This window comes from Bombina bombina, chromosome 1 (genome assembly GCF_027579735.1).
Source record: "Bombina bombina isolate aBomBom1 chromosome 1, aBomBom1.pri, whole genome shotgun sequence".
In the NCBI taxonomy this organism is placed as follows: domain Eukaryota; kingdom Metazoa; phylum Chordata; class Amphibia; order Anura; family Bombinatoridae; genus Bombina; species Bombina bombina.
In genome coordinates, this window is record NC_069499.1 from 1321980766 (window position 1) to 1322006888 (window position 26123).

Here is a 26123-nt window from a genome sequence, read left to right on the forward strand (position 1 = left end):
CGCAGAAAATCCTTTCTCCAAACCTTCTTGTAGAAAGGAAAGAATCTTAGGAATTTTTATCTTGTTCCATGGGAATCCTTTAGATTCACACCAACAGATATATTTTTTCCATATATTATGGTAAATTTTTCTAGTTACAGGCTTTCTAGCCTGAATAAGAGTATCGATTACAGAATCTGAAAACCCACGCTTTGATAAAATCAAGCGTTCAAACTCCAAGCAGTCAGTTGGAGGAAAACCAGATTCGGATGTTCGAATGGACCCTGAATAAGAAGGTCCTGTCTCAAAGGTAGCTTCCATGGTGGAGCCGATGACACATTCACCAGGTCTGCATACCAAGTCCTGCGTGGCCACACAGGAACTATCAAGGTCACCGAAGCACTCTCCAGATTGATCCTGGCTACCAGCCTGGGAATGAGAGGAAACGGTGGGAATACATAAGCTAGGTTGAAGATCCAAGGTGCTACTATTGTATCCAATAGAGTCGCCTTGGGATCCCTGGATTTGGACCCATAACAAGGGACCATGAAGTTCTGACGAGAGGCCATCAGCACCATGTCTGGAATGCCCCATAATTGAGTTATTTGGGCAAAGATTTCCAGATGGAGTTGCCACTCCCCCGGATGCTCCTCCATCGCCAGGGAACTCCTTGTTACCCCCTGATGGTTGATATATGTAACAGTCGTCATGATGTCTGATTGAAACCTTATGAATTTGGCCTTTGCTAGTCGAGGCCAAGCCTTGAGAGCATTGAATATCGCTCTCAGTTCCATTATGTTTATCGGGAGAAGAGAGTCTTCCCGAAACCATAGACCCTGAGTTTTCAGGGGTTCCCAGACCGCGCCCCAGCCCACCAGACTGGCGTCGGTCGTGACAATGACCTACTCTGGTCTGCGGAAGCTCATTCCCTGTGACAGGTTGTCCAGGGTCAGCCACCAACGGAGTGAATCTCTGGTTATTTGATCTACTTGTATCGTCGGAGACAAGTCTGTATAATCCCCATTCCACTGTCTGAGCATGCACAGGTGCAATGGTCTTAGATGAATTCGTGCAAAAGGAACTATGTCCATTGCCGCAACCATCAAACTTATTACTTCCATGGACTGCGCTATGGAAGGAAGAAGAACAGAATGAAGTACCTGACAAGAGCTTAGAAGTTTTGATTTTCTGGCCTCTGTCAGAAAAACCTTCATTTCTAAGGAAACTATTATTGTTCCCAAGAAGGGAACTCTTGTTGACGGGGACAGAGAACTTTTTTCTATGTTCACTTTCCACCTGTGAGATCCGAGAAAGGCTAGGACAATGTCCGTATGAGCCCTTGCTTTTGACAGAGACGACACTTGAATCAGGATGTCGTCCAAGTAAGGTACTACTGCAATGCCCCTTGGTCTTAGCACCGCTAGAAGGGACCCTAGTACCCTTGTGAAAATCCTTGGAGCAGTGGCTAATCCGAATGGAAGTGCCACAGGTAATGCTTGTCCAGAAAGGCGAACCTTAGGAACCGAAAAAGTTCCTTGTGGATAGGAATACGTAGGTACGCATCCTTCAAGTCCACCGTGGTCATGAATTGACCTTCCTGGATGGTAGGAAGGATCGTTCGAATGGTTTCCATTTTGAATGATGAAACCCTTAGAAACTTGTTTAGAATCTTGAGATCTAAAATAGGTCTGAATGTTCCCTCTTTTTTGGGAATTATGAACAGGGTGGAGTAAAAACCCATCCCTTGTTCTCCTAATGGAACAGGATGAATCACTCCCATGCTTAACAGGTCTTCTACACAGTGTAAGAATGCCTGTTCGAAGATAATTGAGACCCGTGGAACCTTCCCCTTGGGGGTAGTTCCCTGAATTCCAGGAGATAACCTTGAGAAACTATTTCTAGCGCCCAAGGATCCTGAACATCTCTTGCCCTAGCCTGAGCAAAGAGAGAAAGTCTGCCCCCCACCAGATCCTTCCCAGATCGGGGGCCAACACTTCATGCTGTTTTGGTAGCAGTGGCAGGTGACTTGGCCTGCTTACCCTTGTTCCAGCCTTGCATCGGCCTCCAGGCTGGCTTGGTTTGAGAAGTATTACCCTCTTGCTTAGAGGGTGTAGAATTTGAGGCAGGTCCGTTTCTGCGAAAGGGACGAAAATTTGGCTTCTTTTTAGCCTTAAAAGACCTATCCAGAGGAAGGGCGTGGCCCTTTCCCCCAGTGATGTCTGAAATAATCTCTTTCAAGTCAGGGCCAAACAGCGTTTTACCCTTGAAAGGGATGTTAAGCAAAAGCGCTCTGCGCGCCACGATAGCAAACCCTGAATTATTCGCCGCTAATCTAGCTAATTGCAAAGCGGCATCTAAAATAAAAAGAGTTAGCCAATTTAAGAGCTTGAACTCTGTCCAAAACCTCCTCGTACGAAGATTCTTTATTGAGCGACTTTTCTAGTTCTTCGAACCAGAAACACGCAGCTGTAGTGACAGGAACAATGCATGAAATTGGTTGTAGAAGGTAACCTTGCTGAACAAACATCTTTTGAAGCAAACCCTCTAACCTTTAATCCATAGGATCTTGAAAGCACAACTATCTTCTATAGGAATAGAAGTGCGTTTGTTTAGAGTAGAAACCGCCCCCTCGACCTTGGAGACTGTATGCTATAAGTCCTTTCTGGGGTCGACTATAGGAACTAATTTCTTAAATATAGGGGGAGGACAAAAGGTATGCCGGGCCTTTCCCACTCCTTATTTACTATGTCTGCCACCCGCTTGGGTATAGGAAAAACATCGGGGGGCACCGGAACCTCTAGGAACTTGTCCATCTTACCTAATTTCTCTGGAATGACCAAATTGTCACAATCATCCAGAGTAGATAATACCTCCTTAAGTAGTGCGTGGAGATGTTGAAATTTAAATTTAAAAGTTACAATATCAGGTTCTGCTTGTTGAGAAATTTTCCCTGAATCTGAAATTTCTCCCTCAGACAAAACCTCCCTCCTGGCCCCTTCAGATAGGTGTGAGGGTATGTCAGAACAGATATCATCAGCGTCCTCTTGCTCTTCAGTGTTTAAAACAGAGCAATCACGCTTTCTCTGATAAGTAGGCATTTTGGAAAAAATGCATGCAATAGAATTATCCATTACAGCCATTAATTGTTGTATGGTAATAAGTATTGGCGCACTAGATGTACTAGGGGCCTCTTGTGTGGGCAAAACTGGTGTAGACACAGAAGGGGATGATGCAGTACCATGCTTACTCCCCTCATTAGAGGAATCATCTTGGGCAATATCATATCTATGGCATTATTATCCCTACATTGTTTGGACATTATGACACAAATATATCACATATATTTAAATGGGGAGACACATTGGCTTTCATACATATAGAACATCGTTATCTGATGGTTCAGACATGTTAAACAGGCTTAAACTTGTCAACAAAGCACAAAAAACGTTTTACAATAAAACCGTTACTGTCCCTTTAAATTTCAAACTGAACACACTTTATTACTGAATATGTGAAAAAGTATGAAGGAATTGTTCAAATTTCACCAAAATTTCACCACAGTAACTTAAAGCCTTAAAAGTATTGCACACCAAATTTGAAAGCTTTAACCCTTAAAATAACGGAACCGGAGCCGTTTTTACATTTAACCCCTATACAGTCCCAGGTATCTGCTTTGCTGAGACCCAACCAAGCCCAGAGGGGAATACGATACCAAATGATGCCTTCTATAAGCTTTTTCAGTGGTTCTTAGCTCCTCACACATGCATCTGCATGCCATGCTTTCCAAAAACAACTGCGCATTAGAGGCGCGAAAATGAGGCTCTGTCTATGACTAGAAAAGGCCCCCAGTGAAAAAGGTGTCCAATACAGTGCCTGCCGTTTTTATTAAAACAATCCCCAAGATTTAACAACTATTAAAAGTAATAATCTGCCAAATATACTTAGTAAAGTAATCGTTTTAGCCCAGAAAAATGTCTACCAGTTTTTTAAGCCCTAATGAAGCCCTTTATTCTTTTACTTAAACTAAGAAAATGGCTTACCGGTTCCCATAGGGAAAATGACAGCTTCCAGCATTACCGAGTCTTGTTAGAAATGTGTCATACCTCAAGCAGCAAAAGTCTGCTCACTGTTTCCCCCAACTGAAGTTAATTCCTCTCAACAGTCCTGTGTGGAAACAGCCATCGATTTTAGTAACGGTTGCTAAAATCATTTTCCTCTTACAAACAGAAATCTTCATCTCTTTCCTGTTTCAGAGTAAATAGTACATACCAGCACTATTTTAAAATAAACTCTTGATTGAAGAATAAAACTACATTTAAACACCAAAAAACTCTAAGCCATCTCCGTGGAGATGTTGCCTGTACAACGGCAAAGAGAATGACTGGGGAAGGCGGAGCCTAGGAGGGATCATGTGACCAGCTTGCTGGGCTCTTTGCCATTTCCTGTTGGGGAAGAGAATATCCAACAAGTAAGGATGACGCCGTGGACCGGACACACCTATGTTGGAGAAAACATCAGTGTAAACAGGAACCTCTAAGTATCTGTCCATTTTACACAATTTCTCTGGGACCACTATAGGGTCACAATCGTCTAGAGTAGCTAATACCTCCTTGAGCAATAAGCGGAGGTGTTCAAGCTTAAATTTAAAGGCCGTCATATCAGAATCTTTCTGAGGAAGCGTCTTTCCTGAATCAGAAATCTCTTCCTCAGATAACAAATCCCTTACCCCTACTTCAGAACATTGTGAGGGTTTATCGGATACGGCTACTAAAGCGTCGGCTCAGCATTTGTTCTTAACCCAGAGCTGTCACGCTTTCCTTGTAAACCAGGCAGTTTAGAGAAAACCTCTGTGAGGGTTTTATTCATAATTGTGGAAATGTCTTGTAAAGTAAATTTATTAGACGTACTAGAGGTACTTGGCGTCACTTGTGCGGGCATTACTGGTTGTGACACTTGGGGAGAGCTAGATGCTAAACCCTCATTTCCTTCTTACTGAGAATCATCTATTGCAATATTTTTAAGTGCTAAAATATGCTCTTTATAATTTATAGACATATCAGTGCAAGAGGGGGTTCCACAATGGCTTCTAAACACATAGAACAAGGATTTTCCTTGGTGTAAGACATGTTAAACAGGCTAGTAATGTAACAAGCACACTTGGAAAACACTTTAATCAAAGTAAATAACACTTTAAACAAGAACTGTACTGTGCCTTTAAGAGAAAAAAAAGCTGCACAAACTCTGCAAAACAGTGTAAAAAAGTAGTAAACACAACAAAATATTTACAGTAGCATCATAAAGCCTTAGTAACTTTGCACCACTATGCAAATAAACAATTAACCCCTTAATGTAAAAACCGGATTGAAAAAAACTTCAAAACCGGTAAAATAACGTTCAGCACCTTGCCACAGCTCTGCTGTGGTGCCTACCTGCCCTTTATGAACGATTTGTGGGGAAAAAACCTCTTTACCGCCCTCAAATACAGCAGGAATCTCTGGAGAAGTAGCTGGATGCTTCTGAGGTAAATAAACTGTGCAACTGAAAATAGGCCCCTCCCACCTCACTCGAAGTTATGGGGCCTAAAAAACGCCACAGAGTGTTTCTTAAACTAACCATGTGGGTTAATAACCCTTAAACAAGCCACAAAGACCCCTTAAAAAAACGTTTTATTTGTAATTAAACCAAAACGTTTTTTCCATTAGTGTCACCAGTAACTATGAGCCCTTTATGCAAGCTGGGATTCTTACTAAGTCTCTGAATACAGCTTTCCTTTCCCTCATGGGGATATTGCCAGCCTTTTCTAGAAATAACAGTATGTCTAGAAAAAAATAGACTGAACATACCTTAATGCAGTTTAGCCTGCAAACTATTCCCCCAACTGAAGTTTTCCTGTACTGTTCAGCCCTTGTGAGAACAGCAGTGGATCTTAGTTACAAAATTTTAAGATCATCATCCCTTTTCTGCCAGAGTGTAAATAGTACACACCGGTACCATTTAAAATAACAAACTTTTGCTTGAGAAAATAAAAATTAACATTTTTGTCACCACACTCACTTTGCCCTTCCTAGCAGTTAAGTAGGCAGAGAGAATGATTGGGGGGTGGAGCTGTGTGGACGGCTCTGCTGTGGGGAGGGAGGGTGTCCCATAAGTATGGATGAATCCGTGGACTCGATACATCTTACAAGAGAAAGCATCAAGTCTGCACAATCTGGTTAAGTTAATACTGTGCTATGCTCTGGGAAGATAAAGGTTTTGAATAGCATTAAGCTGTTAAGTGTATCCCTAACAGACATTTTATTACAAAGATATCACCATCATTAAAAGGCATATTGTGTTTTTAGTCCATAAGTCTTTATCACTCACCTCACAAGCACCAACGCTGCAGTGCTTATAGACGCATAAATTGTGTCCGTTAGTGATGCCCATCTAGTGCTGTGTAAGCAGCAGAGGATCCGTATGAGGAGAACAACAGACCAACAAGAGGCTACGGGACAGGCCCCTGCGACACCTGCAGCAGACTTGCGATCAACTCCGAGAGGCTGTTATTCTGTCACTGCCCAGTACTCCATATTCCCCTCTCTTCTGTTTCTGGCTCTGAGAGGAAACTGGGTATCACATAGATCTGAGACCCTCTTTCAATGAAGAATCTGGAGAACCTCTATTCTTCAACTTCCCCCTGGGGAGGCAAAGATTAAGATTACCAGAGAGGTGGGAGGGATAAAGGTCTAAGAGCAGGACTACTGGTGGCTGGGCAACTTGATAGCAGCAGAAAGTGAAAGCTCTGTAATATAAACTCTACTATTGTGTATATTAAGGTGATATAAACAAAGCTCAAGATTACTTACTTGGTAGAGTAGTTACCCGGAAAAGTTTAACCTGTTTGTAGATGTAACTGTACATAGTGAACATCTACTCTACCCCACTGGAGTATTATGCTGAGACACTCATAGCCACTTTTTCCCCCCTTTGAATAAACGGTTTGATAGTTATATAGATATGGTGCCATGATGCAGTAGAAATGGATCCCATATTTAGAATGTAATGCCCTGAAATCTAGATATGAAAACTGGATTTCATATCCCTTTAAGAAACAGAAACTGTTAGACCCTTCAGATAGTTGACTTTTAAACCATTCCTGGCCAGTTGTCTTGTTTTCCAGCATTAAGTGGAGTAAAAAAGAAATATCTTTGGGGCAATAGCGTTGGGACCCAGGAGATAGATGACTGAGCACAAAGATAAATACTAGAAAGCTTAACACCAGAAAATGACCAGATTGGTCAAGGCAAAGTCAACAAGCCAGGGGGAAAGGATACAAGTCACAAGCCAGAAATCCAATGAAGTAACAAAGCAAACCCACGAGGAACTCAAATTCTAGGGCAATGAGAGACAGCCCGTAAAGTATTTAAAAAAGGTAAAAGGGTGCCAAAGGTGACACGAAAGAGATGAGCCAAAAATTATGTGATGCGCGAAAATTCGATGCAAAGCGTAAGAGGTGATGCATCGCAGAAAATGATGCAAGACAGACTGTGTCGTCGACCCAACTTCTTTTGCCTCCTCTCCACCTCAGAGGTGGCAAGATAACTCACCCTGACACCCTGGGTAATTCACATTCGTTGCTCTAGCGCAACTGGCTGCAAACTGAGCAGGGGGTGGCATTGCACAAGAATATTTTTGTTCAATGTTAAAAGGGACACTCAAGTCAAAATTAAACTAATGATTCAGATAAAGCAAGCAATTTTAAACTTTCCAATTTACCTCCATTAACAAAATGTGCATAGTCTTTATATTTACACGTTTTGAGTCACCAGCTCCCACTAAGCAAGTGCAGAATATTTGTATATGCATTTGTGATTGGCTGATCGCTATCACATGATACAGGGGGAGTAGAAATAGCCATAACTGAAATTTTTCATTAAAAAAAAACAAAAAAAAACACAACATAATTTATGTAAGAACTTACCTGATAAATTCATTTCTTTCATATTAGCAAGAGTCCATGAGCTAGTGACGTATGGGATATACATTCCTACCAGGAGGGGCAAAGTTTCCCAAACCTCAAAATGCCTACAAATACACCCCTCACCACACCCACAAATCAGTTTAACGCATAGCGAAGAAGTGGGGTGATAAGAAAAAAGTGCGAAAGCATAAAAAAAATAAGGAATTGGAATAATTGTGCTTTATACAAAAAAAATCATAACCACCACAAAAAGGGTGGGCCTCATGGACTCTTGCTAATACGAAAGAAATTAATTTATCAGGTAAGTTCTTACATAAATTATGTTTTCTTTCATGTAATTAGCAAGAGTCCATGAGTTAGTGACGTATGGGATAATGACTACCCAAGATGTGGATCTTCCACGCAAGAGTCACTAGAGAGGGAGGGATAAAATAAAGACTGCCAATTCCGCTGAAAACAATCCACACCCAAAATAAAGTTTAAATCTTATAATGAAAAAAACTGAAATTATAAGCAGAAGAATCAAACTGAAACAGCTGCCTGAAGTACTTTTCTACCAAAAACTGCTTTAGAAGGAAAAAAAAAAAACACATCAAAATGGTAGAATTGAGTAAAAGTATGCAAAGAAGACCAAGTTGCTGCTTTGCAAATCTGATCAACCGAAGCTTCATTCCTAAATGCCCAGGAAGTAGAAACTGACCTAGTAGAATGAGCTGTAATCCTTTGAGGTGGAGTTTTACCCGACTCGACATAAGCATGATGAATTAAAGATTTCAACCAAGATGCCAAAGAAATGGCAGAGGCCTTCTGACCTTTCCAAGAACCAGAAAAGATAATAGACTAGAAGTCTTTCGGAAATTCTTAGTAGCTTCAACATAATATTTCAAAGCTCTAACTACATCCAAAGAATGCAATGATTTCTCCTTAGAATTCTTAGGATTAGGACATAATGAAGGAACCACAATTTCTCTACTAATGTTGTTAGAATTCACAACCTTAGGTAAAAATTTAAAAGAAGTTCGCAACACTGCCTTATCCTGATGAAAAATCAGAAAAGGAGACTCACAAGAAAGAGCAGATAATTCAGAAACTCTTCTAGCAGAAGAGATGGCCAAAAAGAAACAAAAAAAACTTTCCAAGAAAGTAATTTAATGTCCAATGAATGCATAGGTTCAAACGGAGGAGCTTGAAGAGCCCCCAGAACCAAATTCAAAACTCCAAGGAGGAGAAATTGACTTAATATACGAACCAAAGCTTGTACAAAACAATGAATATCAGGAAGATTAGCAATCTTTCTGTGAAAAAGAACAAAAAAAGGGCAGAGATTTGTCCTTTCAAGGAACTTGCAGACAAACCATTATCCAAACCATCCTGAAAAAACTGTAAAATTCTCGGAATTCTAAAAGAATGCCAGGAAAAATTATGAGAAAGACACCAAGAAATGTAAGTCTTCCAGACTCTATAATATATCTTCCTAGATACAGATTTACGAGCCTGTAACATAGTATTAATCACAGAGTCAAAGAAACCTCTTTGACTAAGAATCAAGCGTTCACTCTCCATACCTTTAAATTTAAGGATTTGAGATTCTGATGGAAAAAAGGACCTTGTGACAGAAGGTCTGGTCTTAACGGAAGAGTCCACGGTTGGCAAGAGGCCATCCGGACAAGATCCGCATACCAAAACCTGTGAGGCCATGCTGGAGCCACCAGCAGAACAAACGAGCATTCCTTAGAATCTTGGAGATTACTCTTGGAAGAAGAACTAGAGGCGGAAAGATATAGGCAGGATGATACTTCCAAGGAAGTGACAATGCATCCACTGCTTCCGCTTGAGGATCCCTGGATCTGGACAGATACCTGGGAAGTTTCTTGTTTAGATGAGAAGCCATCAGATCTATGTCTGGAAGTCCCCACATTTGAACAATCTGAAGAAATACCTCTGGGTGAAGAGACCATTCGCCCGGATGTAACGTTTGGCGACTGAGATAATCCGCTTCCCAATTGTCTATACCTGGGATATGAACCGCAGAAACTAGACAGGAGCTGGATTCCGCCCATACCAGTATTCGAGATACTTCTTTCATAGCCAGAGGACTGTGAGTCCCTCCTTGATGATTGATGTATGCCACAGTTGTGACATTGTCTGTCTGAAAACAAATGAACGATTCTCTCTTTAGAAGAGGCCATGACTGAAGAGCTCTGAAAATTGCACGGAGTTCCAAAATATTGATTGGTAATCTCACCTCCTGAGATTCCCAAACCCCTTGTGCTGTCAGAGACCCCCAAACAGCTCCCCAACCTGTCAGACTTGCATCTGTTGAAATTACAGTCCAGGTTGGAATAACAAAAGAAGCCCCCTGAACTAAACGATGGTGATCTGTCCACCACGTCAGAGTGTCGTACAATCGGTTTTAAAGATATTAATTGAGATATCTTTGTGTAATCCCTGCACCACTGGTTCAGCATACAGAGCTGAAGAGGTCGCATGTGAAAACGAGCAAAGGGGATCGCATCCGATGCAGCAGTCATAAGACCTAGAATTTCCATGCATAAGGAGCATCAGGGACAGGAAAAACTTCTGGAATAACTACAGGAGATTTAAAAACCTTATTTAAACGTTTAGATTTAGTATCAAGAGGACCAGAATCCTCTATTTCTAATGCAATTAAGACTTCTTTAAGTAAAGAACGAATAAATTCCATTTTGAATAAATATGAAGATTTATCAGCATCAACCTCTGAGACAGAATCCTCTGAACCAGAGGAACCATTATCAGAATGATGATGTTCATTTAAAAATTCATCTGAAAAATGAGAAGTTTTAAAAGACCTTTTACGTTTACTAGAAGGAGGAATAACAGACATAGCCTTCTTAATGGATTTAGAAACAAAATCTCTTATGTTAACAGGGACACTGAGTATTAGATGTTGATGGAACAGCAACAGGTAATGTAACATTACTAAAGGAAATATCTGCATTAACAAGTTTATCATGACATTCATTACAAACAACAGCTGGAGGAATAGATACCAAAAGTTTACAGCAGATACACTTAGCTTTGGCAGATCCAGCACCAGGCAGCGTTTTTCCAGAAGTATCTTCTGACTCAGTGTCAATCTGGGACATCTTGCAATATGTAATAGAAAAAACATATAAAGCAAAATTGATCAAATTCCTTAAATGACAGTATCAGGAATGGGAAAAAATGCCAGTGAACAAGCTTCTAGCAACCAGAAGCAATAAATGAGACTTAAATAATGTGGAGACAATAGTGACGCCCATATTTTTTAGCGCCAAAAAAGACGCCCACATTATTTGGCGCCTAAATGCTTTTAGCGCCAAAAATGATGCCGCATCCGGAACGCCGACACTTTTGGCGCAAAAAAACGTAAAAAATTACGCAACTTCCGGCGACACGTATGACGCCGGAAACAGAAAAAAAAATTTTGCGCCAAAAAAGTCCGCGCCAAGAATGACACAATAAAATGAAGAATTTTCAGCCCCCGCGAGCCTAACAGCCCACAGGGAAAAAGTCAAATTTTAAGGTAAGAAAAAAATTGATTTATTGATATGCATTATCCCAAATATGAAACTGACTGTCTGAAATAAGGAACGTTGAACATCCTGAGTCAAGGCAAATAAATGTTTGAATACATATATTTAGAACTTTATATAAAAGTGCCCAACCATAGCTTAGAGTGTCACAGAAAATAAGACTTACTTACCCCAGGACACTCATCTACATGTAGTAGACAGCCAAACCAGTACTGAAACGAGAATCAGTAGAGGTAATGGTATATATAAGAGTATATCGTCGATCTGAAAAGGGAGGTAAGAGATGAATCTCTACGACCGATAACAGAGAACCTATGAAATAGGAGGAGATCATTGAATTCAAATAGGCAATACTCTCCTCACATCCCTCTGACATTCACTGCACGCTGAGAGGAAAACCGGGCTCCAACCTGCTGCGGAGCGCATATCAACGTAGAATCTAGCACAAACTTACTTCACCACCTCCATAGGAGGCAAAGTTTGTAAAACTGATTTGTGGGTGTGGTGTGTATTTGTAGGCATTTTGAGGTTTGGGAAACTTTGCCCCTCCTGGTAGGAATGTATATCCCATACGTCACTAGCTCATGGACTCTTGCTAATTACATGAAAGAAAATCTACTTATTTTAAGTTCAGTTTATCACTTTTGTTAATTATGCAACTCAACTCAATTTACTGGTCCTTTAAATTCCATCGTGAGATATAAAATTTCAAATGGCGATTGGAGGCGGACTGGTTCACAAGCAGTGTACCTACAAGGATAGTAAATCCAGCCCATAGTGGTATAGTGATTCACGTTAACGTTTTGCCTCTTTTTGCTGGGAACTTAACCTTTTGAATCACACTTTGAAATGGTTATCCACATTTTGTTTTGTTTAGCTATTTTGATCAGTTTATTTGTTAGTACAATAAAAAATTGACTAAGGCAATTTCTTCACCAGAGGGATAGAAAACAATAACAAAACAAGATCTTCTGTCACGTGGGTAGAAGTAATGTGTGTAGGAATATGGCTAACATATCCAAAAGGGCTATTGTGCTATTTTGTTTGATACTTTTTTCCTGTATATTACTATTGAATTTGTGATCTGCGATCACATCAGTGCACTTGGGATGATTATGAGGGAAATACCGTTTCTTGTATTCCTCAAAATGTCTATTAATAATATAAAAATAAATTAAAAAAACAAAAACACACATGCTCTTGGAGCTTTGGTAATCTTTGCCTCCTCCTAGTGACCAGGAGTGTAATCCCAGGAGTAATGTTGTGAACTCTCACCACTTTATGAAAGAAACATTTATTTTTTGCATTAGTATGAAACTAAATAGTCTTAACTGCTTCAAAAAAAATATGAATTTTTCAACTCTCATTCACAGAGATTACGAGTTTTGCGGTAACAGGGGTGCGTTGCTAACGAGCATTTTTTTTCCAACGCTCACTTAAGGCAACGCTGGTATTACGTTTTTTTTTTTTTAAACCCGGCATTAGCGCAAAAAGGTGAGCGTAGAGCAAAATTTAGCTCCACATCTCACCTCAATATCAGCGTTTCTTACGGTAGCGGTGAGTTGGCAAAACGTGCTCATGCACGATTTCCCCATAGGAATCAATGGGGCAGATCGGGCTGAAAAAAACCTAACACCTGCAAAAAAGCAGCGTTCAGCTTCTAACTCAGCCCTATTGATTCCTATGGGGAAACAAAAGTTATGTCTACACCTAACACCCTAACATGAACCCAGAGTCTAAACACCCCTAATCTTACACTTATTAACCCCTAATCTGCCCCCCAACCTACTTACAATCATTAACCCCTAATCTGGCGCCCCCATCGTCGCCGCTACTATATTAAATTTATTAACCCCTAAACCTAAGTCTAACCCTAACCCCCCCTAACTTAAATATAATTTAAATAAATCTAAAGACAATAACTACAATTAAATAAAGTAATCCTATTTAAAATTAAATACTTACCTATAAAATAAACCCTAAGATAGCTACAATATAACTAATAGTTACATTGTATCCATTTTAGGATTTATTTTTATTTTACATGCAACTTTGTATTTATTTTAACTAGGTAGAATAGTTACTAAATAGTTATTAACTATTTAATAACTTCCTAGTTAAAATAAAGACAAATATACCTGTAAAATAAATCCTAATCTAAATTACAATTACATCTAACACTACACTATCATTAAATTAAATTACCTAAAATAACTACAATTAAATAAACTAAAGTACAAAAAAATTTTTTTTTACAGAAAATAAAATTACAAGATTTAAACTAATTACACCTAATCTAACCCCCCCCAATAAAATAAAAAGCCCCCCCAAAATAATAAAAATCCCTACCCTATACTAAATTACAAATAGCCCTTAAAAGGGCTTTTGGCGGGGCATTGCCCCAAAGTAATCAGCTCTTTTACCTGTAAAAATAAATAAAATACAATACCCCCCAACATTAAAACCCACCACCCACACACCCAACCCTACCCCTTTGAAGATCACCCTACCGTGAGACGTCTTCACCCAGCCAGGCACAAGTGGTCCTCCAGAGGGGCAGAAGTCTTCATCCGATCCGGGCAGAAGAAGAGGACCTCTAGACAAGCAGAAGTCTTCATCCAGTCGGCATCTCCTATCTTCATCCATCCGAAGCGGGTCCATCTTGAAGCCAGCCGACGCAGAGTATCCTATTCTTCTGACGACTCCCGACGAATGAAGGTTCCTTTAAATGACGTCATCCAAGATGGCGTCCCTTGAATTCCGATTGGCTGATAGAATCCTAATTAAGGTAGAAACAATCCTATTGGTTGATCCAATCAGCCAATAGAATTGAGCTTGCATTCTATTGGCTGATTGCATCAGCCAATAGGATTTTTTCTACCTTAATTCCGATTGGCTGATAGAATCCTATCAGCCAATCGGAATTCAAGGGACGCCATCTTGGATGACGTCATTTAAAGGAACCTTCATTCGTCGGGAGAAGAGGATGCTCTGCGTCGGCTGGCTTCAAGATGGACTTGCGCCGGATGGATGTGGATAGAAGATGCCGCCTGGATGTCCTCTTCTGCCCGGCTGGGTGAAGACTGCTTAAGGTAGGGTGATCTTCAAGGGGGTAGTGTTAGGTTTTATTAAGGGGGGGTTGGGTGGGGGGGGGGGGTATTGTATTTATTTATTTTACAGGTAAAAGAGCCGATTACTTTGGGGCAATGCCCCGCAAAAGGCCCTTTTAAGGGCTATTTGTAATTTAGTATAGGGTAGGGAATTTTATTATTTCGGGAGGCTTTTTTATTTTATTAGGGGGATTAGATTAGGTGTAATTAGTTTAAAATTCTTGTAATTATTTTATTATTTTCTGTAATTTAGTGGGTTTTTTTGTACTTTAGTTTATTTAATTTAATTGTAGTTAGTTTAGGTAATTTATTTAATTATAGTGTAGTGTTAGGTGTAATTGTAACTTAGGTTAGGATTTATTTTACAGGTACAGTGGGACCTCGGTTAACGAACAACTCGGTAAACAAAATTTCGGTTTACGAATTTTTTTCGCAATACGAAACAAGTGTCCCGGTTTGCCCCTGCATACTGAAGTGTGGGTAGCAGTGTGGAGGTGTTGGAGAGGTTTTGGAGCCTTTTGCAGCAGGTTTTGGAGCCTTTTGCAGCAGGTTTTGGAGCCTTTGACTTTTTTCTCACCTCCGGAACGCATTAATTGGTTTTCAATGCATTCCTATGGGAAACCGTGTTTCGGTTTACAAATTTTTCGCAATACGAAACGTCCCGGAGAACGAATTAAATTCGTAAACCGAGGTCCCACTGTATATGTGTATTTATTTTAACTAGGAAGTTATTAAATAGTTAATAACTATTTAATAACTATTGTACCTAGTTAAAATAAATACAAAGTTGCCTGTAAAATAAATATAAACCCTAAGATGGATACAAATGTAACTATTAGTTATATTGTAGCTATCTTATGGTTTATTTTACAGGTAAGTATTTAGTTTTAAATATGAATAATTTATTTAATTGTAGTAATTTAATTTTGTTTTATTTTATATTTAAGTTAGGGGGTGTTAGGGATAGGGGTTAATAAATTTAATATAGTAGCTGCGATGTTGGGGACGGCAGATTAGGGATTAAAAACTTTATTTAAGTGTTTGCGATGTTGGGGGTGGCTCTGTTTAGGGGTTAATAGGTAGTTTATGGGTGTTAGTGTACTTTGTAGCACTTTAGTTAAGAGTTTGATGTTACAGTGTTAGCCCATAAAACTCTTAACTACTGACTTTTAAATGCGGTAGGAGTCTTGACAGTTGAGGGTCTACCGCTCACTTCTTCCAAGACTTGCAATACCGGCGTTAGGCAAATCCCATTAAAAAGATAGGATACGCAATTTACGTTAGGGGAATTTAGGGTAAACTCGAGTTGCGGAAGAAAAGTGAGCGGTACACCTGTACCTGCCAGACTACTAGCGGGCGTTAAAAAGCAGCGTTGGGACCTCTCAACGCTGCTTTTTAAGGCTAACGCAAGACTCGTAATCTAGCAGAATGTTATTAGATTAAATTTACATTGCTAATATGTCTAAATACAGACTCATTTTTTTTTTTTAATTACATCCATTGTATAGCACTTGTTAACAGAGCAATTAAGACTATTTCTGGATCAGGTGATTTAGAGGCTCATTGAAGTGATGCAATGGTCTTTAAAAAGGGACATGAAACCCCAACATTTTCTCTCATGATAAGGCTAGAACATTTAAAAAAAAAAAAAAAAAAAACACACACACCACACACCTTTCCAAATTTGCTACATTCTCCTGTTATACTTTACTGAAAAAACAGCATTGCAATATTGGCAGCTAGCTGAACACATCTAGTTAGCCAATCACAAGAGACAAGTGTGCAGGCACCAATCAGCAGCTAGCTCTCACTGGTGTAGGATATGTGCAAATTCTTTTTCAACAAGATATACCAAGAGAACAAAGCACATTAGAAAATACCGGTATAAGTGAATTTAAAAAAAAAAAAAAAAAAAGTCTTAAAATCAGGTTGGTTTTGATTTAAATCACTTTTCATTTTTAGAATAACTTAAGAGTTTTCAAATTATATCAGACCATTTCTGATTTGGTTTTATATATATATATATATATATATATATATATATATATATATATATATATATATATATATATATATATATATTTATTTAGATAAGCATCAGTAAATCATTCAAATTAATGAAATTTCCAATTTATTAGGTTATTTATTCATATTTGAACAACTTTTTAGCTGTACTATATTAGAAAGTGAAAACAAAAATAATGGTTACATTAATAATAATTTAAATAGCTTTATTTAACTAAAACAATATTATATTTTTTAATGCTTGCCCCTCCCTCCTCATACTTCGGTCCTTGTGCAGATCTATTCTACTCCAAACAATCTTCTATTCATTGAGCTTCTTGAAACATAGTATGGGTTAATTCTGTTAATTTCCCAATTAACTCAGGTTATCTACATTGCAATGCACTACTGTAAGCTAACTGCTTGTCACTGTCTCATTCAATGTGTTTAGATAGAGCAGGCCCCATTTGAGTATTGCTCTCCTTCAACAAGAAGAATGAAGCAAACGTGATAATAGAAGTAAATTTGAAAATGGTATGCTCTATCTGAAACTCAAGTTTACTTTCATGATTATGTCCCTTTGAAGTAGGAATAGGCCGATACCGATTGACTGGGGCTGATACTCTGTATATTTAAAGTTTTGAAAAATCAACACAATTTCTACACAAATCTGGTATAAACTGAACATGCGTATTAAAATTTTAAAAATTAAAAAGTAAACTGGGAAAATTAAAGTGCTTTAAAATTAAACTTATTAAATGGCTTCCCATAACATAGAAAAATGGCAAAAATACCTTTTAAACTGCACACTGATATAAAATTAAATTTAAAGTCACTACTGCAAAGCTAGACACTACACAATTTCTTCAGTACTCCCAGTTAAGTAGAAAAACATAGTGCAGAAAGCATAACATTTCAGCATGTTCTACTGTTAAATGGCTTCTGTTTTTTTTTTCATATATTGCTGTCACTTCACTAAAAACACGCTCACTCTGTACACTTTACAGATAATGGTTAAAAGTTAAAGTTAAAATTTCATTATATATATTTTTATTAGGGCTGCACGATTAATCGCATATGCAATTTAAAACCGCGAATAATCGCCGCAATTTTAAAATCACGAGAGTTCGCGTTTTTTGCTAAATAAAAAAAATCCTCAGAAGTGGCTGTAATATTGATTTGTTTGCGATTTCTTGCAAACCAGCTCCATCTAGTGGTTGCTTTTAGCACACATTTGCAGCTGATCAATCTAGAAGTCTAAAAGCAGAGCACACGCAGGAATGAACAGGAAAGAAAGCCACTTACTTATATTTCCCCCTAGGGACGTCTGCAGCTTAGGGTATGTTAACATTATGAAACCTCTCACACAATCTCCTGCTCCTCTGAGAAACGGCTCAAATACATAGCAGATGCAGTTAACCCCACGGCTCCTAAAAAGGCTAAAACTGCAGTCCCCTCTGCTACTGGGTTAACTTAACTGCATCTATAATGTTTTTTTTTTATATATATCTATATATATATCTATATATGTGTGCAACTGTGTATGTGATTGTATAGTGTGTATGTGATTGTATAGTGTGTATGTGTCTTATACTGCTTCATTTTTTAATCATACCACTGTCCACTGTTAGAATGACTGTCCAAGAAAACATGACAATGTTGTGTGTCATAAGACCTAATAACTGGCTAGTGGCTACTATTTAATCACATGCAGCAAATTTTATTTAAACTATTTTGTGGTTTGTATTTTTATGCTCCAAGAGTGTATTGGACAAATAAACTTTAGAATGCAAAATGAAGATGTTAGTCATTTATAAGAAAATCGCGATTAAATCGCAATCGAGTTTTTTTTTTTTTTTTTTGCCCATATCGCCATACATACACACACTCGACAGCGAAAGAAATGACATGCTGGAATATCAGTGCTTTTTATTATTATTTTTTTGTTTAAAATTTTTAATATGCTCATATATTTACTGGATTGCAAATACCTTCCCTGGTACTGAGGAGTGGGCTATAAGTTTCTTTATTATGTCACTTATGGGCATTTTTATACATGTGTAACAGTTCCTTCTAATGGTCAGAGCATTGTTATCCACTGCTAGAGAATATTGATACTAGTCCCCTATACTGCATAGCTTTCTAATCAAGGTTTGTTGTGGAAATGTAATTTCCCTGAGCTATCATTTATATAAATGTTTTTTTTTCTATGCCCATGAAAGGGGAAAATAAAAATATTTAAATTAAAAAATAGTCTATAGCAGCTTTAGTGAAATGTTTTCCAAATTTATAAAATGTATCAGAATGCAACAAATAATGTTCTATTTGTGACAGCAATAAGCAAGCAGATAAAGATCACTTTTCCATTTCACAATGTTTGTTTACGCAAGTCCATCTACAGGCCTGCCCATTGGTGGTATGGTAGTTTGTAACTGAGGTCCCATGAACACCTGGGCTTGGACTCTTATCAGTGCTATTTATTATTAAATTCTACAGTATGTCCAGCTTATGAGCGCTATAGATTCTTTGTTTGATGATTTGTGTCACTTAAAACTACATATAGTTTCCCTGAAGTACACAGCTAAATTTCTTTTGATTTGCTCCATAATCTGAATTTCTGAAATTCCAAATATCGGACCTAAAAATCGTCCGCTCCTATATATATATATACATATATATATATATATATATCGGTCAATCCCTACTTTAAAAGGTCTATTTCTCAACTCTATATCTTTTAGAACATTTTTGCTGTGAAGAAGGGGGCATGTTATTTCTGGAGACGCAAATTCACGGTTTTGAGAATTAAAAAAAAAATATATATATATAATATAATCACACATACATATACACACATACATATATATATACATACACACACACACACGATAGAAAAATTGCCCATAATAATCTGAAAAATCTCTGGGAGAGCATGACATTGTGAATGGATTATTGGAAAAAATAAACATTACAGCCATGAATATAGAGCTTCTATATTCCAGGATGAATAACCTTTAGATTTTATTTCATGATTTGGATAGAACATACAATTTTAAACAACTTTCTAATTCACTTCTATTATCAAATATGCTTCATTCTGCGGTTTTCCTTTGCTGAAGGAACAGAACTACTAGCAGCTAGTTAGCCAACCACAAGCAACAAATGTGTGCATGCACCAATCAGCAGCTAGCTCCTAGTGTAGAACATGTGCATATTGGAGAACAAAGTGCATTACTATTACATGACTTTTCTATCCTCTTAAAATAAAATCCTATTTAAATAAAAATAAAAAAATTTAAATAAATTTTTTTGTTTTGTTTTTTATTTAAATCGACCCTGCTTAAAATGACATGCTCTATCTGAATATTATAAGTTTAAATTTGACTTTCCCATCCCTTTAGTAACCTCCAGCCCTTCCTAAAGAAAAGCCCTGTTGTCACAAGCATGCTCTATGCCTTCTAGTTTCAGGGGTAGAGAGATGCAAGAGCTACTGTTCTTGTGCAACACTTTACCTTCTCAGATGAGTAAATGTTCATTAGAAAAAGGAAATTATAAGAGTCTTCAGGGTCAGAGTTTATAAGACAGACTTCTATTTTAGCATGGGCTAAAAAACTATGTAAAAATAGAATTTTCTTAACAAAACAGAGCATCTCGTTTTTAACCAATTGTCTCCAAAACTGCTGCCATATAGTACTGCAGACACATTCACTTTTCTGAGCATACCTTCCTGCTTTTCAACAAAGGATAACAAGAAACCAAGGAAAATGTGATAATAAAAGTAAAAATTATTTTAAACTTGCATGTTCTAACCGAGTCATGAAAGAAAAATTCTGGGTTTTATATCCCTTTAAGCCAATAAACTGGCGCAACTAAACATACTGCTGCTCAGAATTCCTCACACACAGTGTGAATGCCTAAAGGACAGGATACTGAGTTTTTAGCTACCACTTTGCCGAACATATTAGTTGAGAGTGTGAGAGTAATGTGTATATTAGTTTCACAGAAGGCTTTGTGTGTTTCTTGAAGAAGCCCAAGCGTACACATTAAAATTAGATTATAAAAATGAATCACTAGATGAGATTGCCAAAGAGGAGACAGTTCTCCGTCACCTGACTGGAACTGTTTTTAGCAAAGATTAACGTAACAGAAGCACTTTTGCCACAGCAAGGTTATAGCAAAAAATAAATATTTTTAAGATAAGTGCCTTAAAATACAAACCCTTGTGTCACAAAAGTTGATAAAACAGCAAATGGAAAAAATAGCCGTGCATATGATTCATATGTGAAGATCTCCAGCTGGGGGCTTAAACAGTTATACAATGAGATTTGTCACAATTGGACGCTAGCAGACTAGTGAAAACATGCAGCTTTCCTTACAAGGGAAGAAAATTCTGTAAAGAAAAATAATCTTCAAGGGACAGAGCTTATAGTCAGGTCATAAAAATTGTTTGCAGAAATTCAGAGGAATAGAAAATCTACAGAGTTTTGGCTCTTAAGATGTAATTTTTAGTTAAAAATGTATGTATCAGAATATTACATTAAAAATGTATGTATCAGAATATTACATTAAAAATGTATGTATCAGAATATTACATTAAAAATGTATGTATCAGAATATTACATTAAAAATGTATGTATCAGAATATTACATTAAAAATGGATAATACACACCCCTTGCTTTTGTGTAAAAAAAAAAAAGAACACAACTATTATGCTCCCTCTTGGGTATTAAGATATCACAAGACCCGAGTACTTTTTATGCTTTGAATATTACAAAAATACTTTTGAAGGTTAAAGACAACCTGCTTCATTGGCACAATTTGCCATTAAATATTTAAGGAAGGTTTGCTTTATTTAACCCCTTAAGGACCAAGGCCATTTTTCAATTTCTTTCCCTGAAGGACCAAGGCTATTTTTAAATTTCTGCGGTGTTTGTGTTTAGCTGTAATTTTCCTCTTACTCATTTACTGTACCCATACATATTATATACCGTTTTTCTCGCCATTAAATGGACTTTCTAAAGATACCATTTTTTTCATCATATCTTATCATTTACTTTAAAAAAATGATAAAATATTAGGAAAAAATGGAAAAAAAAACACACTTTTTCTAACTTTGACCCCCACAATCTGTTACACATCTACAATCACCAAAAAACACCCATGCTAAATAGTTTCTAGATTTTGTCCTGAGTTTAGAAATACCCAATATTTACATGTTCTTTGCTTTTTTTGCAACTTATAGGGCCATAAATACAAGTAGCACTTTGCTATTTCCAAACCACTTTTTTTCAAAATTAGCGCTAGTTACATTGGAACACTGATATCTTTCAGGAATCCCTGATTAACCCTTGACATGTATATATTTTTTTTTAGAAGACATCCCAAAGTATTGATCTAGGCCCATTTTGGTATATTTCATGCCACCATTTCACCACCAAATGCAATCAAATAAAAAAAATTGTTCACTTTTTCCCAAATATTTTCACAAACTTTAGGTTTCTCACTGAAATTATTTACAAACAACTTGTGCAATTATGGCATAAATGGTTGTAAATGCTTCTCTGGGATCCCCTTTGTTCAGAAATAGCAGACATATATGACTTTGGCGTTGCTTTTTGGTAATTAGAAGGCCGCTAAATGCCACTGCGCATCACACGTGTATTATGCCCAGCAGTGAAGGGGTTAATTAGGGAGCATCTAGGGTTAATTTTAGCTTTAGTGTAGTGTAGTAGACAACCCCAAGTATTGATCTAGGCCCATCTTGGTATATTTCATGCTACCATTTCACCGCTAAATGCGATTAAATAAAAAAAAACGTAAAATTTTTCACAATTTTAGGTTTCTCACTGAAATTATTTACAAACAACTTTTCAAAGTATGGCATAAATGATTGTAAATGCTTCTCTGGGATCCCCTTTGTTCAGAAATAGCAGACATATATGGCTTTGGTGTTGCTTTTTGGTAATTATAAGGCCGCTAAATGCTGCTGCGCATCACATGTGTATTATGGCTAGCAGTTAAGGGGTTAATTAGGGAGCTTGCAGGGTTAATTTTAGCTTTAGTGTAGAGATCAGCCTCCCACCTGACACATCAGACCCCCTGATCCCTCCCAAACAGCTCCCTTCCCTCCCCCACAATTGTCCCCGCCATCTTAAGTACTGGCAGAAAGTCTGCCAGTACTAAAATAAAAGGTATATTTAAAATTTAAAAAAAATAATTGTATTGCATATTTACATATGCAGCAGTGTAGGACCCCCCCTTTGCCCCCAACCTCCCTGATCCCCCCCCAAACAGCTCTCTAACCCTTCACCTCTACCTTACTGGGAGCCATCTTGGTTACTGGCAGCTGTCTGCCAGTACCCTGTTTTCAAATACAAATGTGTTTTTTTTAATTTTTTTTTTTTTTTTTTTCTGTAGTGTAGCTTCACCCCCCCCCCACAGACCAATTACCCACCCGCTCCCAGATCCCTTAGATTTACTTTTGTTGGGGATTTTATCCCCCCTTACTGCCACTCATATAGCATGTATTTGCTGTAGTGTAGCGGTTCCCACCCGCTCCCTCCCCGTGCACGCGCCCGCCCGCCACCCCCTGTGCATGCGCGCGCTCCCGACTATCCCGCCCCCGCCCCCCTCTCTCTTCAGTTTTTCATCGATGCCGGTGCAGAGAGGGCCACAGAGTGGCTCTCTCTGCATCGGATGGGGGAAAAAGGCATCACTGCAATAACCGTAAAGCGGCTGGAAGCGTTCAGGATCGCTTCCAGCCGCTTTAATCCCCAAAGTCGTACAGGGTACGTCGCTGGTCTTTAAAGACCAGGTTGTGTGCGACGTACCCTGTACGACTCGTGTCGTTAAGGGGTTAAAATTATCTCCTTCCCTAAAATTTTATATATCATTTAAAACATCCCTATAATTATTTTGAGGTTTTGTGTAGGCTGGCTTGGGGCGTCCGATTACTTCTCTCAGCTTGCCCTTGAGGAAAATATTCTATACCCATACTCACCCATATCCCACCATTGTAATCTCAAAACTATTCCTAGATCAGTTAAATCTAGCCTCGGTATACAATTTGATTGCTTGGCAGAAGGTAGTTGCAAAGCTGGATCTTCATTATGCAGTTTCCAATTACCAGATTACCATGGGGAATCCCGAATTTATTCCAGGAATCCAAACTAAGGTATTTGAAAAAATGGGCTAGCTTGGGGCTTCTCAAACTGGCACAATTTGTGGATTTTAACCTATATGCAGTTAAATCTTTTTCTGTTATGAAAGAACAGTATTCTTTAGATAATAAGGACTTCTTTGCTTATCTTCAGATCAGACACTATATTTCCAATCTTACCACCCTATACTGATGGAACTGGACAAAATTAGACTCCTTGATTAAATTAGTTCAACATGGTCTTTGCTCTATGTCTCCCTGGTATAGATTGTTAGCGGGAATTAGAGAAGATAAATTTAACCTATATCTGTAATCTTATTAACAAATCGCCATATTCTTGATATAAAATATTCTAATATCTAAAAGGGTACGTGAAACTAAATTATCAGCTTCTTGGAGAGAATCATATCTTAAGAATATATATATATATATATATATATATATATATATATATATATATATATATATATATATATATATATATATATATATATATATATATATATATATATATTACACCCCATACAAGGGATATAAATGGTATAACCTAGACTTTAATAAATGCCCTAAATGTCAATTATTAGGTGCAGATATTATGCATCTACGCAACATTTCCAAGATTCGACCTTTTCTGTGCGCTACTACCACAAAGCAAATAATCCACTCCCTTGTTATTTCCCGACTTGACTACTGCAATAACCTACATACTGGCCTTCATCTTTCCCACCTCTCCCCCTTCAATCCATCCTAAAGGCCTCTGCCAGGCTGATCCACCTTTCCCGTCGCTCTGTATCTGCTGCACCTCTCTGCGAGTCCCTTCATTGGCTCCCCATACACAGCAGAATAAAATTCAAGATTCTCACCCTTGCATACAAAGCACACACCAACACCGCTCCCCTCTACCTATCCTCTCTAATAAACAAGTATACTCCAGCCCACCCACTAAGATCCAACAATGACCTGCTCCTTGCTTCTGCGACTATCACCTCCCCTCATGCTAGACTGCAGGACTTCTGTTGTTCAGCATCTACCCTCTGGAACAATATCCCTCGTGCTGTCAGGCTTTGCCCTAATCTTTCTTCCTTTAAATGCTCTCTGAAGACTTTTCTGTTCAGAGAAGCCTGCCACCCAACTCAATATTTCTTTTACCTAACATTTCCCTCATCTAACTCTGCATTAAAGGGACAGTCTAGGCCAAAATAAACTTTCATGATTCAGATAGAGCATGTAATTTTAAACAATTTTCCAATTTACTTTTATCACCAATTTTGCTTTGTTCTCTTGGTATTCTTAGTTGAAAGTTTAACCTAGGAAGTTCATATGCTAATTTCTTAGACCTTGAAGCCCACCTCTTTCAGATTGCATTTTAACAGTTTTTCACCACTAGAGGGTGTTAGTTCACGTATTTCATATAGATAACACTGTGCTCGTGCACGAGAAGTTATCTGGGAGCAGGCACTGATTGGCTAGACTGCAAGTCTGTCAAAAGAACTGAAAAAGGGGCAGTTTTCAAAGGCTTAGATACAAGATAATCACAGAGGTTAAAAGTATATTATTATAACTGTGTTAGTTATGCAAAACTGGGAAATGGGTAATAAAGGGATTATCTATCTTTTAAAACAATACAAATTCTGGTGTAGACTGTCCCTTTAACATCTTTCTCAAACTTGAAGTCCTCACCTGTTTCTCAACCTCCTACCCTTCTAGAGATTGTAAGTTCCCACGGGAATAGGGCCCTCGATTCCTCCTGTATGCGTTTTAAATAAAACAATATAAAACTTCTAAGAGACAGGACATAATTTACAATGAACTGTATCCATGGACAGCGCTGCGGAATATGATGGCGCTTCATAAATAAATAATAATAAGTTATGGGATTGCCCGAAAATAAAGCAACTGTGGTTAAAAGTACAATACTGAATTAAGACAGTTCTTAAAATGTATTTTTTTTTTACTTTTTCCAAGCATAATATAACCCTCCTCCTTCCCTATAATAATGCTATGCCTAATAATAAATTTATTAACTTGTATTTTGTGCATAAGAAGCCTCATCTTTCATTAATGGAAAGATAAGACAATACCCAAATTTACAAAAATTGTAAGTTTTATCAAAAAATGTATAATTGAACAGAAAGATACAGCCACTAATTTAGACTCAAAAGTAAGCTCTTTTTTTGGGAAATGGTAAATTTTTATCCAATCACTCTTTAAGGAAGAACAGGATATTATGATTTTCCAATTCAGGAATTCAGACCTAATTTTACTGGGAATTTGGTAGGCTCATGAAGGGCTCTTTGAGGAGTAGAGAGGGGAGGATTAAAACAATAATGGACACATATTACTTGTGTCATCA

General features: G+C 37.9%; 1 protein-coding gene across 2 annotated transcripts in view; it reads right to left on the reverse strand.

Moving 5' to 3' along the window:
* The window catches only part of C1H16orf87 (chromosome 1 C16orf87 homolog), a 149491-nt gene that overhangs the window by 118513 nt on the left and 4855 nt on the right, over positions 1–26123 (reverse strand). Inside the window, exon 1 of one of the 2 annotated variants that reach the window (XM_053701916.1) lies at positions 6343–6650. The exons of the other annotated variant lie outside the window; for it this stretch is intronic. Within the exon in view, the coding sequence (XP_053557891.1) occupies positions 6343–6405 (63 nt within the window). The 5' untranslated portion in view covers positions 6406–6650. Of the gene's footprint in view, positions 1–6342; positions 6651–26123 lie in introns of those variants that run through there. 2 annotated transcript variants of the gene reach the window in all.